The sequence below is a fragment of the Coregonus clupeaformis genome, chromosome 19 (genome assembly GCF_020615455.1).
Source record: "Coregonus clupeaformis isolate EN_2021a chromosome 19, ASM2061545v1, whole genome shotgun sequence".
NCBI classification, from domain to species: domain Eukaryota; kingdom Metazoa; phylum Chordata; class Actinopteri; order Salmoniformes; family Salmonidae; genus Coregonus; species Coregonus clupeaformis.
The window spans coordinates 6,769,717-6,782,939 of NC_059210.1; the positions used below are offsets into that span (position 1 = coordinate 6,769,717).

General features: G+C 43.7%; 1 protein-coding gene across 1 annotated transcript in view; it reads right to left on the reverse strand.

Annotated features, from left to right (window-relative positions):
* Positions 1–7,775: 7,775 nt before the first annotated feature.
* Positions 7,776–13,223, reverse strand: part of LOC123481399 (hepatocyte growth factor receptor-like) — a 63,229-nt gene continuing 57,781 nt past the window's right edge. Inside the window, exons 10-13 of the mRNA XM_045205195.1 lie at positions 13,033–13,142; positions 12,595–12,760; positions 11,896–12,032; positions 7,776–10,064 (exon numbers count right to left, since the gene is read on the reverse strand). Coding sequence (XP_045061130.1) covers positions 9,836–10,064; positions 11,896–12,032; positions 12,595–12,760; positions 13,033–13,142 — 642 coding nt within the window. The 3' untranslated portion in view covers positions 7,776–9,835. The remainder of the gene's footprint in view (positions 10,065–11,895; positions 12,033–12,594; positions 12,761–13,032; positions 13,143–13,223) is intronic.

A 13,223-nucleotide genomic window follows, 5' to 3' on the forward strand; every position in this document is an offset into this window, starting at 1 on the left:
TCTCTTTGTTAATCTTTCCCTTGATCCTGACTAGTCTCCCAGTCCCAGTCCCTGCCGCTGAAAAACAACCTCACAGCATGATGCTGCCACCACCATGCTTCACCTTATGGATGTTGCCAGGTTTCCGCCAGACGTGACGCTTGGTATTCAGGCCAAAGAGTTCAATCTTGGTTTCATCATACCAGAGAGTCTTGTTTCTCATGGTCTGAGAGTCCTTTAGATGCCTTTTGGCAAACTCCAAGCAGGCTGTCATGTGCCTTTCAATGAGGAGTGGCTTCCGTCTGGCCACTCTACTGTAAAGGCCTGATTGGAGGAGTGCTGCAGAGATGGTTGTCCTTCTGGAAGGTTCTCACATCTCCACAGAGGAACTCTGGAGCTCTGTCAGAGTGACAATTGGGTTCTTGTTCACCTCTCTGACCAAGGCCCTTCTCCCCCGATTGCTCAGTTTGGCCAGGTGGCCAGCTCTAGGAAGAGTCTTGGTGGTTCCAAACTTCTTCCATTTAAGAATGACGGAGGCTACTGTGTTCTTGGGGACCTTCAATGCTGCAGACATTTTTTGGTACGCTTCAACAGATCTGTGCCTCGACACAATCCTGTCTTGGAGATCTACGGACAATTCCTTCGACCTCATGGCTTGGTTTTTGCTCTGTCATGCACTGTCAACTGTGGGACCTTATATAGACAGATGTGTGCCTTTCCAAATCATGTCCAATCAATTGAATTTACCACAGGTGTTCTCCAATGAAGTTGTTGATCATCCTTGAGATGTTTAAATGGAAACAGGATACCTTATGTAAATAAGGTATTTCTGTTTTTTATTTTTAATACATTTGCAAATTCTAAAAACCTGTTTTCACTTTGTCATTATGGGGTATTGTGTGTAGATTGATAAGGGAAAAAATAATGTAATCCACTTTAGAATAAGGCTGTAACGTAACAAAATGTGGAAAATTTCAAGGGGTCTGAATACTTTCCGAATGCACTTACATTTTAGACAGTTAGCAGACGCTCTTATCCAGAGCGCTTTACAGGAGCAAGTAGGGTTAAGTGCCTTGCTCAAGGGCACATCGACAGTATTTTTCACCTAGTCGGCTCAGGGATTAGAACCAGCGTCCTTTCGGTTACTGGCACAACGCTCTTAACCACTAAGCTACCTGCCGCCCACTTTAGATGACATGAACAGTATCACTGCATTAGGGTTGCAAAATTAATGTTCCTGTAATTCCACGGTTTTCCAGAAATCCTGGTTGGAGGAAACTGGATTCCCTGCTTATTCCATCCTATTTCCGGGAATCCTCCAACTTAGATTTCTGGAAAACTTTGGAATTTTGTGGATGTTACCAGATTTTTTGGTTTCAAAGGACTTTAAAACCATCACGTTCGTGAGAGTCTCCCCTTTCCATAGAGTGGTCATAATAGTTTGTAGGTCAAACCAGACGCTACAGGCGTTTTCGTGAGAAGACAAATGTTCGGGATGTCTCATGGTCTGACTAACACCGCTCTATCTCTGCCACCTTTCACCGCAGATGCAGAAGTGATACATCGGCAGATGCAGTGGATTGAGACGCAGCCAATGCAAAATATCTCTAGTTTCAATTTACGGATCTTGATGTTTTTTAAAATTTATTATGTTACTAGATTGACGCACCGGTGTGTCAATCGACTCTAGGAGGCTAAGATTAGCCACCACACAGTAGGCCTAACCCTTTCCCTAACCCTAACCCTAACCCTTTCAATCTCTCTCACGGATTGTAATTTATCCCTTCCTTTGAAGTGACTCAGAGCTCAGGCAGCTCGTGTGAAGGAAGGAGCCAACACTAAAACTCCTGTATATTTGTTAAGGTGCGGAAGGTCATTTGAGAAGCAGTTTTACAACTAATCTCTGATTACGGAGCTGAGACAGTAAAAGGAGCGATAATGATAATAGTAATCTGTGCCTTATGATGCTCTAGTGTTTCTTTCTACAGTACCATGTTGTCTTCTACAGTACCATGTTGTCTTCTATGTGTTTCTTCCTTTCTAGGTGGGCGAATAGAGGTGAGCTGATTTTAATAATCCAGTCTGTCATTAACCATCAAAGTGGATGGGCTGGGCACACCTTCAGACCTCCTAGCTGTCAAGGGGTGCTGAAGGTGAGTGTGGTGCATGAATCAAGCGCAGGACGCAGAAGCTCAGTCCAAAATACTTTAGTGCAATAATCACGTAGAAAATAAGCACAATAAGCCCGAAGGCGAAATCACGGCGCACACAGGCGTCAAACAAACGGCGCACTAACATGTGCGAAAACCCTCTCCAAAACACTGGAGGGAAGTACGTAGCTCCAACACGAAAACAGATGAGCAATCACACACAAAGACAAACACAACCAACGAGAACTAAATAGGACACTAACGAGGACTAACAAGACACAGGTGTACAACATAAAGACAAAACCAAACGCTTTGCCCTCAGGTGGATGGTCGAACACGGCCTTGAAGCGACGGGAGAACTCGGCGTAGGAGATGGTGTTGGTGTCCATCCTCCTCCACTCGGCGTTAGCCCACTCCAACGCCTTGCCCGTGAGACAGGAGATGAGGGCGGAAATGCTCTCGTGTCCCGAGGGCACCGGGTGTACGGTGGCCAGGTAGAGCTCCACCTGCAGGAGGAACCCCTGACACCCGGCAGCTGTTCCGTCATACGCCCTCGGGAGCGAGAGCCGAATCCCCCTGGGTTCCGGACCTGGGACTGGTGGACCGGCCGATGGGGTTGGCAGAGTAGGTGGAGGCGTGGGTACCCCGCTGGCCTCCCATCGGTGCAAGGTGTTGATGACGTCCTGTAGAGCGGTCCCCAGTTGTCGTATCTGGTCATCTTGGCCGCGGACATGCTCCTCGAGCGACTCAGGCGTAACTGCAGATCCTGCTGATTCCATTCTGGTGTGTGATTCTGTCAATGGGGTGCTGAAGGTGGGTGTGGTGCATGAATCAAGCGCAGGACGCAGAAGCTCAGTCCAAAATACTTTAGTGCAATAATCACGTAGAAAATAAGCACAATAAGCCCGAAGGCGAAATCACGGCGCACACAGGCGTCAAACAAACGGCGCACTAACATGTGCGAAAACCCTCTCCAAAACACTGGAGGGAAGTACGTAGCTCCAACACGAAAACAGATGAGCAATCACACACAAAGACAAACACAACCAACGAGAACTAAATAGGACACTAACGAGGAATAACAAGACACAGGTATACAACATAAAGACAAAACCAAACGAACATGAAACATCGATCGGTGGCAGCTAGTACTCCGGGGACGACGACCGCCGAAGCCTGCCCGAACCAGGAGGAGGAGCAGCCTCGGCCGAAACCGTGACACTAGCAAATCTTTTCCCCCCATTCTCAGTTGCTTATGGCAATCCAAGAGATCCCTTTTTGTGTGAATAATACCCATAATCACACACCAGTCTACTTTGTCTGCTCAATTCACTGTTACACCATTTCTTTTGACCAAACAATAATGCCTAACAGTCAGTTACTTCAAACATGCCTTTTCCCATCTACATTGATATGCTGCAAGGACCATATAGTCTACTCTACTGTATAGCCTACAGTAAAACAACATCACTATCTTGAATATGTATAGCCCGGGCCCACCAGAGAGACAAGAGTGCTAGTGATCCCAGAGGTTCAAGTCCCAGATGACGTACACATACTTAAGGATCAAAAGGGCATTTGAGACCCCTATAATCTCTCCAAAACTAGTTCACTATATAGGGAATAGGGTGCCATTTGGGACACAGCCTTTGTCTGCTGCCGATGCCATTGTGTTGACATGGCACGGGAGCTATCGGTGAGCTACTCATTACCTCTGTGATCAGAACTCCTTTGCAATCTGATTCACTTCATCTCAAAAGGTCTGTCTCTCTGTGACTCACCCTCAGTTACCCGTTAGTCACTCCAGATACCCATTGCAAACACCTCGCTCAGATAATCATCAGTAGAAGCACTCAATAAACGGTTAAAGAAGTAGGAAGTATCAGGATAAAATCACAAGGAGTGGTTGAGCTTTTGGATACAGTATCATTACAATATGGCAATTATTCACTGTTGTGTCCTTTTCTTTTCTATTTACTTCTCCCTTCTTAGTATCACTGTGAGAAAAGTATTTTTGGCCCGGCATCAAAGTGTACATAGAGGCAGTGCCATCAGGGTAACTGAGATTGTGTCCACACCTCTAGACTTCAATTCCTGGCAGCCCACTAGATAGCTGTTGTGTTAAAAGCTGCTTTAGGGAGGAGAGCAGTGGACTAGTCTGGATGTATCTTGTGCCAATACTCCAGTGGTGGAAAAAGTACCCAATTGTCATACTTGAGTAAAAGTAAAGATACCTTAATAGAAAATGACTCAAGTAAAAGTGAAAGTCACCCAGTAAATTCCTACTTGAGTGAAAGTCTAAGTATTTGGTTTTAAATATACTTAAGTACCAAAAGTAAATGTAATTGTTTAAATATACTTAAGTATCAAAAGTATAAATAATTTCAAATTCCTTTTATTAAGCAAACCAGACACCACCCTTTTCTTGTTTTTTTATTTATTTACGGATAGCCAGGGGCACGCTCCAACACTCAGACATCATTTACAAATGAAATATGTGTTTAGTGAGTCCGCCAGATCAGAGGCAGTAGGGATGACCAGGGATGTTCTCTTGATAAGTGTGTGAATTAGACCATTTTCCTGTCCTGCTAAGCATTCAAAATGTAACGAGTACTTTTGGGTGTCAGGGAAAATGTATGGAGTAAAAAGTTCATAATTTTCTTTAGGAATGTAGTGAAGTAAAAGTTGTCAAAAATATAAATAGTAAAGTACAGATACCCCAAAAAACGACTTAAGTAGTACTTTCAAATATGTTTACTTAAGTAATTTACACCACTGCAATAATCCCCAGGCACTCCCTTTGAATTCACATTTATCTTTTTTTATGAGAATTATTTTACATTGACAATTTTGAGGATTTACATTTTGACTGAACATTATTATGACAGAGAGGATGACATCCCATGCCAAACTTTCCCTGCTGGAAAATGATCGAAAGATGCCCTTTTCCTCTAAGCCTTATTCAGATATTTTTTCAATTGGCCTTTTATATAGGAAGAGGGTACAACATATGTACATAGTACATCATTCATATGTCTGGCAGATCGAAGCCTGGAATATTCAATAAAAAATGGGTGCCAAGAGTGATACATCCACATGTGTACGTACCACTACCAACCTAAACTCTGGAATACAGTTATATCCAATCCTACTTCTAATTAGTCTTGTTTACATTATACCAAGGGCAGTCTGTGTCCGCCCCAAATGGCACCCTATTCCCTGTACAGTGCACTACTTTTGACCAGAGCTCTATGGGGCCTGGTCAAAAGTAGTGCACTATATAGGGAATAGGGTGGCATTTGGGACACAGGCTAACGGATGATCCAAAATGGCAGTCAGAATCCTGTAGTCATGGAAGGCAACAATAACATAATATTCGGCTCATGTCTGGGGTTGAGTTGGATGACCTTGATGCAGAATGTGTGTGGAGGGAGGAATGTTTGATCCAGGCCAAGTATCATCTGAGATGTGTTCATCCACAGAGCTGTGACCAAGTTCTTGAATTATGGATAGATAGAGGTTCTGAAGTTCACCTAATCTCATCCAAATTTAGAACCTAGGAATTGGGAAAAATATTGGGAAAATTGTAGGTGCTATAGAAGAGGCGGCAAGGCTTTCTTCTCTTAGCAAAATGGTCTTAGACAAAACATGTGTGTGTTACTTTCTGTATACATTAGGTTGGCAAATCAGCAGAAAATAATAATTGTTCTTTAGCTGCAAGAGCGGTAGAGTACCAATAGGGGGCATCCACACCCCAAAAACACACGTCGCGAGCGAGTTGTTCTGTACTGATTTATCACATTCAATAACAAGAATAATTTATATACCTCCAAAAGAAAAACATCGTAAAGTATTAGAACTATGAGTGATTGGTTGATAATTAATAGAAATAAGGAGTTGTTGTGTACCTTTAAATCTATCTCCAAACTCTATCTTGCCAATGCTCTTTGCCAAAGCTCATTAGTGGCTTAATGAGTGTGTGTTGACTCAGTAGGTCAGAATGGGTGCTGAGGAGAGGTTGGGATAGGTTAATTATCAGTTGGCGTGTGGTTAGAGCAGGCCTGGGGAACTCCAGTCCTCGGGGGCCTGATTGGTCTCACACTTTTGCCAAATCCCTTTTGCCCCATCCTCCAGCAGTGTGTCCAGCATTGCATTCCAAAGGTGCTGAATCATCCTATGACACACATACCTTAATTGAGCTGTGCCCACCTAACATACACCTGTTCTTTCATTGTGTATGTGTGTCAAAAAGAGACTAAAAGAGAAAGAAAAATAAAGGGAGCGAGAGAGAGTGAAAAAAAGAGAGAGAAACCGGGTGCAGGCTCCAGCCATTACAGAGTAATGTACGTAACTGAAGAGCACTTGCACTCATTGGTCCTCTCCTCTATCTAGCTCCATATGATGGCCGTTTAGCTAAGACCAGTGTGGCACGATTAGGCTATAGGCAAAGACAGATCGTTCTCAAGCAAGGTCTTGTTCAGTAAGCACGAATGGGAAGAAAGTGTCCTTAAACTGAGTGAAACGAGGAGGTTATATCTGAACTTGTCCAATTAGAAACGCTAGCTTTTTGTTTTCCGTTGCTACGGTGTGCCATAGTGAAAACAAACCAGACCCAGGGTCACCAAGCAACTCTGAGGGGATGACCTGTAATGAAAGCTTCGGTCACGGCTAGGATATACAGAGGGAAACACCAGGCTTGTCTAGACAGCAATACAAAGAGGAGAGGGTAAAGAAAGGTGAGAGGTCAGAGGTCACCACTAGCCAATGAGAGCAGAGAAGGCTGAAGGAGTGAGAACAAAGCTAACAGGACAGAAACAAAAGGTATGGGCCCGTAAGGGTATTCTCCCTACATGTTATCCAAACAGGAGTTCCAATCAGTGAAACTCAATATCCTCTACCATTCAAATGTTACTTTTTTGAAACACTTTGTTAACAAAGGGTCATAAAACTCAGTATTTGTCACGCCCTGACTCAGGGGACTCTTATATGTTGAGTCAGGGTGTGTATATTCTTTGTTTGTATATATTCTATGTTGTATAGCATGTGTGGATCTATGTTGGCCGGTGTGGTTCCCAATCAGAGGCAGCTGTCGCTCGTTGTCTCTGATTGGGGACCATACTTAAGCAGCCTATTGGCACAGTCTAGTTGTGGGATCTTGTTCCGGTTAAGGTATGTCGTGTGTGCGCGCTACCTTGGACTTCACGTTTCGTTTCCTTTGTTGTTTTGTCGTATGTTTAACAGTTAAAATAAACATGTACGCATATCACGCTGCGCCTTGGTCTGACCCGTCATTCAACGAACGTGACAGTATTTTAGGCACCTATAATTGTTTTTTCCCCCAACTCTTAGCAAGAACCTCCAGGTTTTTCTATGTTTCGGTTCTCTCCCTCAAGAGATGTCCTGGTTAAATTAATTAATTAATTTGAAACTGAAGCCACTGGTTAAATAAATGAATTTGAAACTGAAGCCACTTGACTCCTTAGTGGACAAATATTACGCAATCCACCCATCCACCCTGTGGACACTCTGAATCTATCAGCAGGTAGATGAGGTAATGAGTAGAATGACTGAGGTAGCTTATGTAACTTATGTCATCATAATACATATATTCGCCTGGTAAAATAAAGAATGTACAAACAATGATAATAAGATACAGTATTTCACATGTCCACACTGATAATATACTTTTATTACACTGAGTCAGTCAGATGACATAACATAGTAACAACATATGTACCATCATTATTTTCATAGACGATCCCTAAACAGAGCTTCATATAGATACTCACACTGCACTGACAGTGAGATAAATGGCATATTAATGGACAAAGTCATGGATTTACAAGCCATTTAGTTACCAATAGAACGTGTAGAACAGTCTACGGTAATAGTTAAGGAAGTGAACTTGCTAGCTCCAGTTGTTCAATGACTGTACAGTATATTTTGTTTGTACTGTGCTGTACCTACAATGATCACCTGTCATACAGTATACATACACACACATTTACCACAGTTAAATCCTACATATAGAAGACACATCCACAGAGGTGTTACCCCTTATCATTTTAGTACAAAAGGCAGTGGTTCATTCATTGAAGTTGATTGGTCTTGTTCATTGTTGTGGCACCACTGCTCAGTTCTGGCATTATTCTATTGGGCCGACCATCGATTGAGGCTCATTTTCATAATAAAGGCATTATAAAAAATATAGTACAGCTCTTTTAACATTTTATTTGAGCAAACATTCATATCTGTCCACTGCTGGCCTGATCATTCATAACATAACAGCAGCCATAGTAAAAAGACAAACGCTTCACGAAGGAAAGGCAAAATGGTAACGTTTTAACTTGAAGTGGTCTTTCAAAATGCTGACATAGCAGTATGTAACAATTCTATGATAAAGTCATGATTGACAGTAAACACACTTGTTCCAACTGACGTAGCACTATAATTCCCAAAACCATCAAATGTTCCAACGTGTCTCCAATTTCTCCCATTTGACTCTGAAGTCTAAAACATAATTATGTCAATTGTTTTCAGGCTGAGTTTGCATGAACTGTTATGGCACATGCTATGTAGACATTATGACAGGCTGGTTCAAGTCAAAGGGTTACCAACCGAAATACACAAAAACACCTTTCAACTGGGAAACATCTGCGGATTCCTAAAAGGTGAGTCACTCACGGCAATGAAGCAGCGAGGCGTTTAGAACGAAGCACATCAAAAGAGAATCGTCAAAGATAATTACACACGTTAAGAAGTATCCAGTGTAGCCTACTGCACACGGGCAGCAAATTGTTCCTTCTGCCAGCCACTCTGCACCGCCACCTCGGTTCATGAGAACATCACCTGGAGGCTGGAGTTGGGACTTTCTTCATTCAGTCCCAGTGCTTAGGGAGCAGGGAGGGAGGCATGCGAGGGGAGGTGGGAAGAGAGGGGCAATCAGTGGCAGTGCGGATGAGGGTGTAAATAATTTTATGGCTAAAACAAAAATACCTGGAGCCCGGCCATCCGCCATACACATGCCACCCATTAACAAGTGGAAATGTCTCCAAAATCATCCGGTCGCTCTTTAATGACGGGAGTCATTGAAATGGTGGGTGATTCACTTGTACTTGATACACACAATGTGCTTCTATAGAATTCTATAGGCTTTGTTCATTGAAAAGGTTCTCCTTTGTCTCCAAATTGTATGTGGTAGAGACAGACAAGAAGCCTGACCTCCTGAACTCAGGCTCCAGGGCATACCAGGGTAAAAGGTCATGGGAGGGTCTAGAGCAACTTCTAGGTTTTAGAGCAGAGGGAGGCCAAGATCGACCTAACAGTTCATACAGGCCTCAGGCGTACAGTGATGTTTGTTTGGTTGGTCATTGGTCAGTATATATACATTACACACACGTGAAGTAGGCACGGCACGGGTCAATGTCTTTAAACTGTCTTTTCTCAATCTGCGTACAGAGTTGGTCCAGTGTCTGTCAGTCACACACAGTAGTTCCCAAGCGACCCAACGTCTTCGCCGCCTCAAGCCCGGCCCACTCTTTTCTCTCTCTCTCTTACTCTGTCAAGCTCATTCTTTTTCCTACCCTCCTTTCACCACCCTGTCTTCAATCGCTCCCCATTCCTTCTCCCGTTCTCCTTAACCCATTTGATTTCCTCTCTCCCGCTCCCTCCCTCTCTCTTTCTTTCTCTCCATCACTCCCTCTCTCTCAGGTGCAGCAGTCTCGCTCCAGGGGGTGGCCCTGAGGGGTGGAGGAGGAAGAGGAGATGAGGGAGGGGTAGGGGCTCATCTTGTCTATGTTGACATAGGTGGTGTTGAGAAGGATGTAGTGCTCTCCGCTGAAGCTGGAGAAGATGGCGTTGATACAGGACACCAGCTCTGAAAAGGTGGGTCTCCTCTCCGGCTTGGGGTGCCAGCACTCGACCATCACGTTATACCTGGGGTGGGAGATAAGGGAGGGGAGGTTAGGATTAAATGTTGATGCATGGATAAACCGACATGCAGGTGATATACAGTTACGTACATTTTTCTCACTTAGATATTTAGTAGCCACTAGCCATATTTATACTGAAGAAGAATATAAACGCAACATGCAACAATTTCAACAATTTTACTGAGTTACAGTTCATATAAGGAAATCAGTCAATTGAAATAAATAAATTAGGCCCTAATCTATGGATTTCACATGACTGGGCAGGGGCACAGCCATGGGTGGGGCTGGGAGGGCATAGGCCCACCCACTTGGGAGCCAAGCCCAGCCAATCGGAATGAGTTTTTCCCCACAAAAGGCTTTATTACAGACAGAAATACTCCTCAGTTTTATCAGCTGTCCGGGTGGCTGGTCTCATACGATCCCACAGGTGAAGAAGCCGGATGTGGAGGTCCTGGGCTGGCGTGGTTAGATGTGGTCTGTGTTTGTGAGGCCGGTTGGACGTACTACCAAATTCTCTAAAATGACGTTGGAGGCGACTTATGGTAGAGAAATTAACATTAAATTATCTGGCAACAGCTGCATGCTCCTTCAAAACTAGCGACATCTGTGGCATTGTGTTGTGTGACAAAACATTTTAGAGTGGCCTTTTAATTTTCCCCAGCACAAGATGCACCTGTGTTATGATCATGCTGTTTAATCAGCTTCTTGATAGCCCGCACCTGTCAGGTGGATGGATTATCTTGGCAAAGGAGAAATGCTCACTAACAGGGATGTAACAAATTTGTGCACAAAATTTGAGAGAAATACGTTTTTTGTACGTATGGAACATTTCTGGGATCTTTTATTTCAGCTCATGAAACATGGGACACTTTACATGTTGCGTTTATATTTCTGTTCAGTGTAGTTTTGACAGTTTTGCTACAGGGCCCCATTCATTCTGGAAATACTGTATGTCAGTGAACGTTCATGTCACGCCCTGGCCTTGAGAGGCCTGTTGTCTTTAGTTGGTTTGGTCAGGGCGTGAGGATCTATGTTTAGGATCTAGATGTGTAATTCTAGGTTTGGCCAGGTGTGATTCTCAATCAGAGGCAGCTGTCGCTCGTTGTCTCTGATTGGGGATCATACTTAAGTAGCCTGTTTGCCTACCTTAGTTGTGGGATCTTGTTTATGTTCCATGTTAGGCTTGTATGTGTTTAGCCTGAGGACTTCACGTTACGTTGTTTCTTGTTTTGTTTATGTTTATTGAGTTGAATAAATATGTACGCTTTTCACGCTGCACCTTGGTCTGACCCGTCTCTCAACGATCGTGACAGTTCATGAATAGAGACTCATATGAATGGTTATGGATCATTCCGTTTCGCACTCCGCTTGGCTGAATCGATACTATGATTTATCCCTCACCTGAACTCTCCCCCTGAGTTACGGAGATGAATAGGGAGATAGTGTACAATGGGCCTCTGTTTAGCTCAATGTCTATGTCAAGGACAATCACTGAGCCATGCCTATGTACATTGGTGAAGGTGAAAGACATGGGAGTGTGTGTGTGTGCATGTGTGTGTTTATGCATGCAATGTTATTAATGAAAGCATCTGTATATAATATAAAAAAAAAATAAAAAAAATAAATAAAAAAAAAAATCTGTCTGCACATTATATTTGGGAGTGGTTGGGTATAAGCTTGATGGGTGTAAGTATGTATGTGTAATTTTTTTTTTTGATGTGTGTGTGTTACTAGTGGAAACGTTCCTCTCACAGTGTGTGTGTGTATACAAGCGTGCATGTGTGGTGTGTGTGTGCGTACTGTATATGTATGTGTGTGGGTGTGTGTTCACTCACAGTGGGTCAGGGCAGAACTCTGGCTGCAGCAGCCGTCTCCCTTGCAGTAGGAACACAGTGATGTCGAAGGAATTGACGTCCGAATACGGCGGGGCTCCCCGGGTCATCAGCTCCCATAGCAACACGCCAAACGACCACTGAAACATGGAACACCAGATGGACCAATTACACATCAGATCACATCACAGTACTTCACAGGCTGCATCTCTATTCCCTATGGGTCCTGGTCAAAAGAAATGCACTATATAGGGGAATAGGGTGTCATTTCGAACAAAGCCCAAGTCAGTCCTAATAAGCATATTTCCCTTCTTACCTTCAGTAAAGAGAGAAGCCAGCCAGGAGGAGTGTTAAAAGCAGCTAACCTTAGTGAGATAACAGACTGAGCTACTGTAGCAGAGAGAGACAAGCTAAACCTATACCTCAACCAGAGATGGAACAGTGGTGGTTTGTTAAGGCAGTGTGTTGAGTTGAGGGGTTGAGAGGATGGAGCTCTGATAAAGTTCCAAAGAATGAAGCTTGCTACTTATTTATCACAGGTTATCATCGATACTGTGTGTGTGTGTTTGTGTGTGTGAGTTAGAATAGATGGGAGAATGATTACGTAATACTGTAAGTGAATGAAGGAGTGAGTAGTAGCGTATATACATGCATGTGTGTGCCTGCGTGTGTGCGCATGTGTGTGCTTGTGTAGTCTCTCACCACATCCGACTTTGGGGTGAACTTGTGTGTCTGCAGGCTCTCCAGGGCCATCCACTTGACCGGTAGTTTGACTCCACTCTTGTTGTGGATGCTGTAGTACTCCTTATCATACACATCCCTGGCCAGGCCAAAGTCTGCCACCTTCACTGTGTAGCTCTCATCCAGCCTAAGAGAGAGAGAGAGAGAGAGAGAGATGGGGTCAACCACAACTTTACAGTATACAAACAGCGCTAGGGAAACTGACAGCCATGTTGGATCCGAACATTCTTACATTATCTTGTAATGGTTGGAGCCAAAATGGTGTCTATTACAATGCGGAATCTCAAAGTATTCATGACTGCATGCCTTAGCTCTAGTGTTTTGCTCACTACAAAGATGACTACACTTTCACACACTGACTGTTTGAGACCGCATTTGACAGTTGGTTCCAGATCTTACATGCAGTTCCTTGCGGCTAGGTCTCTGTGGACAAACTTCTTGCTGGCCAGATACTCCATGCCCTGAGCCACCTGCAGACCAAAGCCCATCAGGTCCTTCACTGTGGGGTTCTAAAGAAACAAGGAAGAGGGTGAAGGTGAGATACACATCCCAAATGTATCTACTGGTGCTGGGGGAAAAATACTTAATAT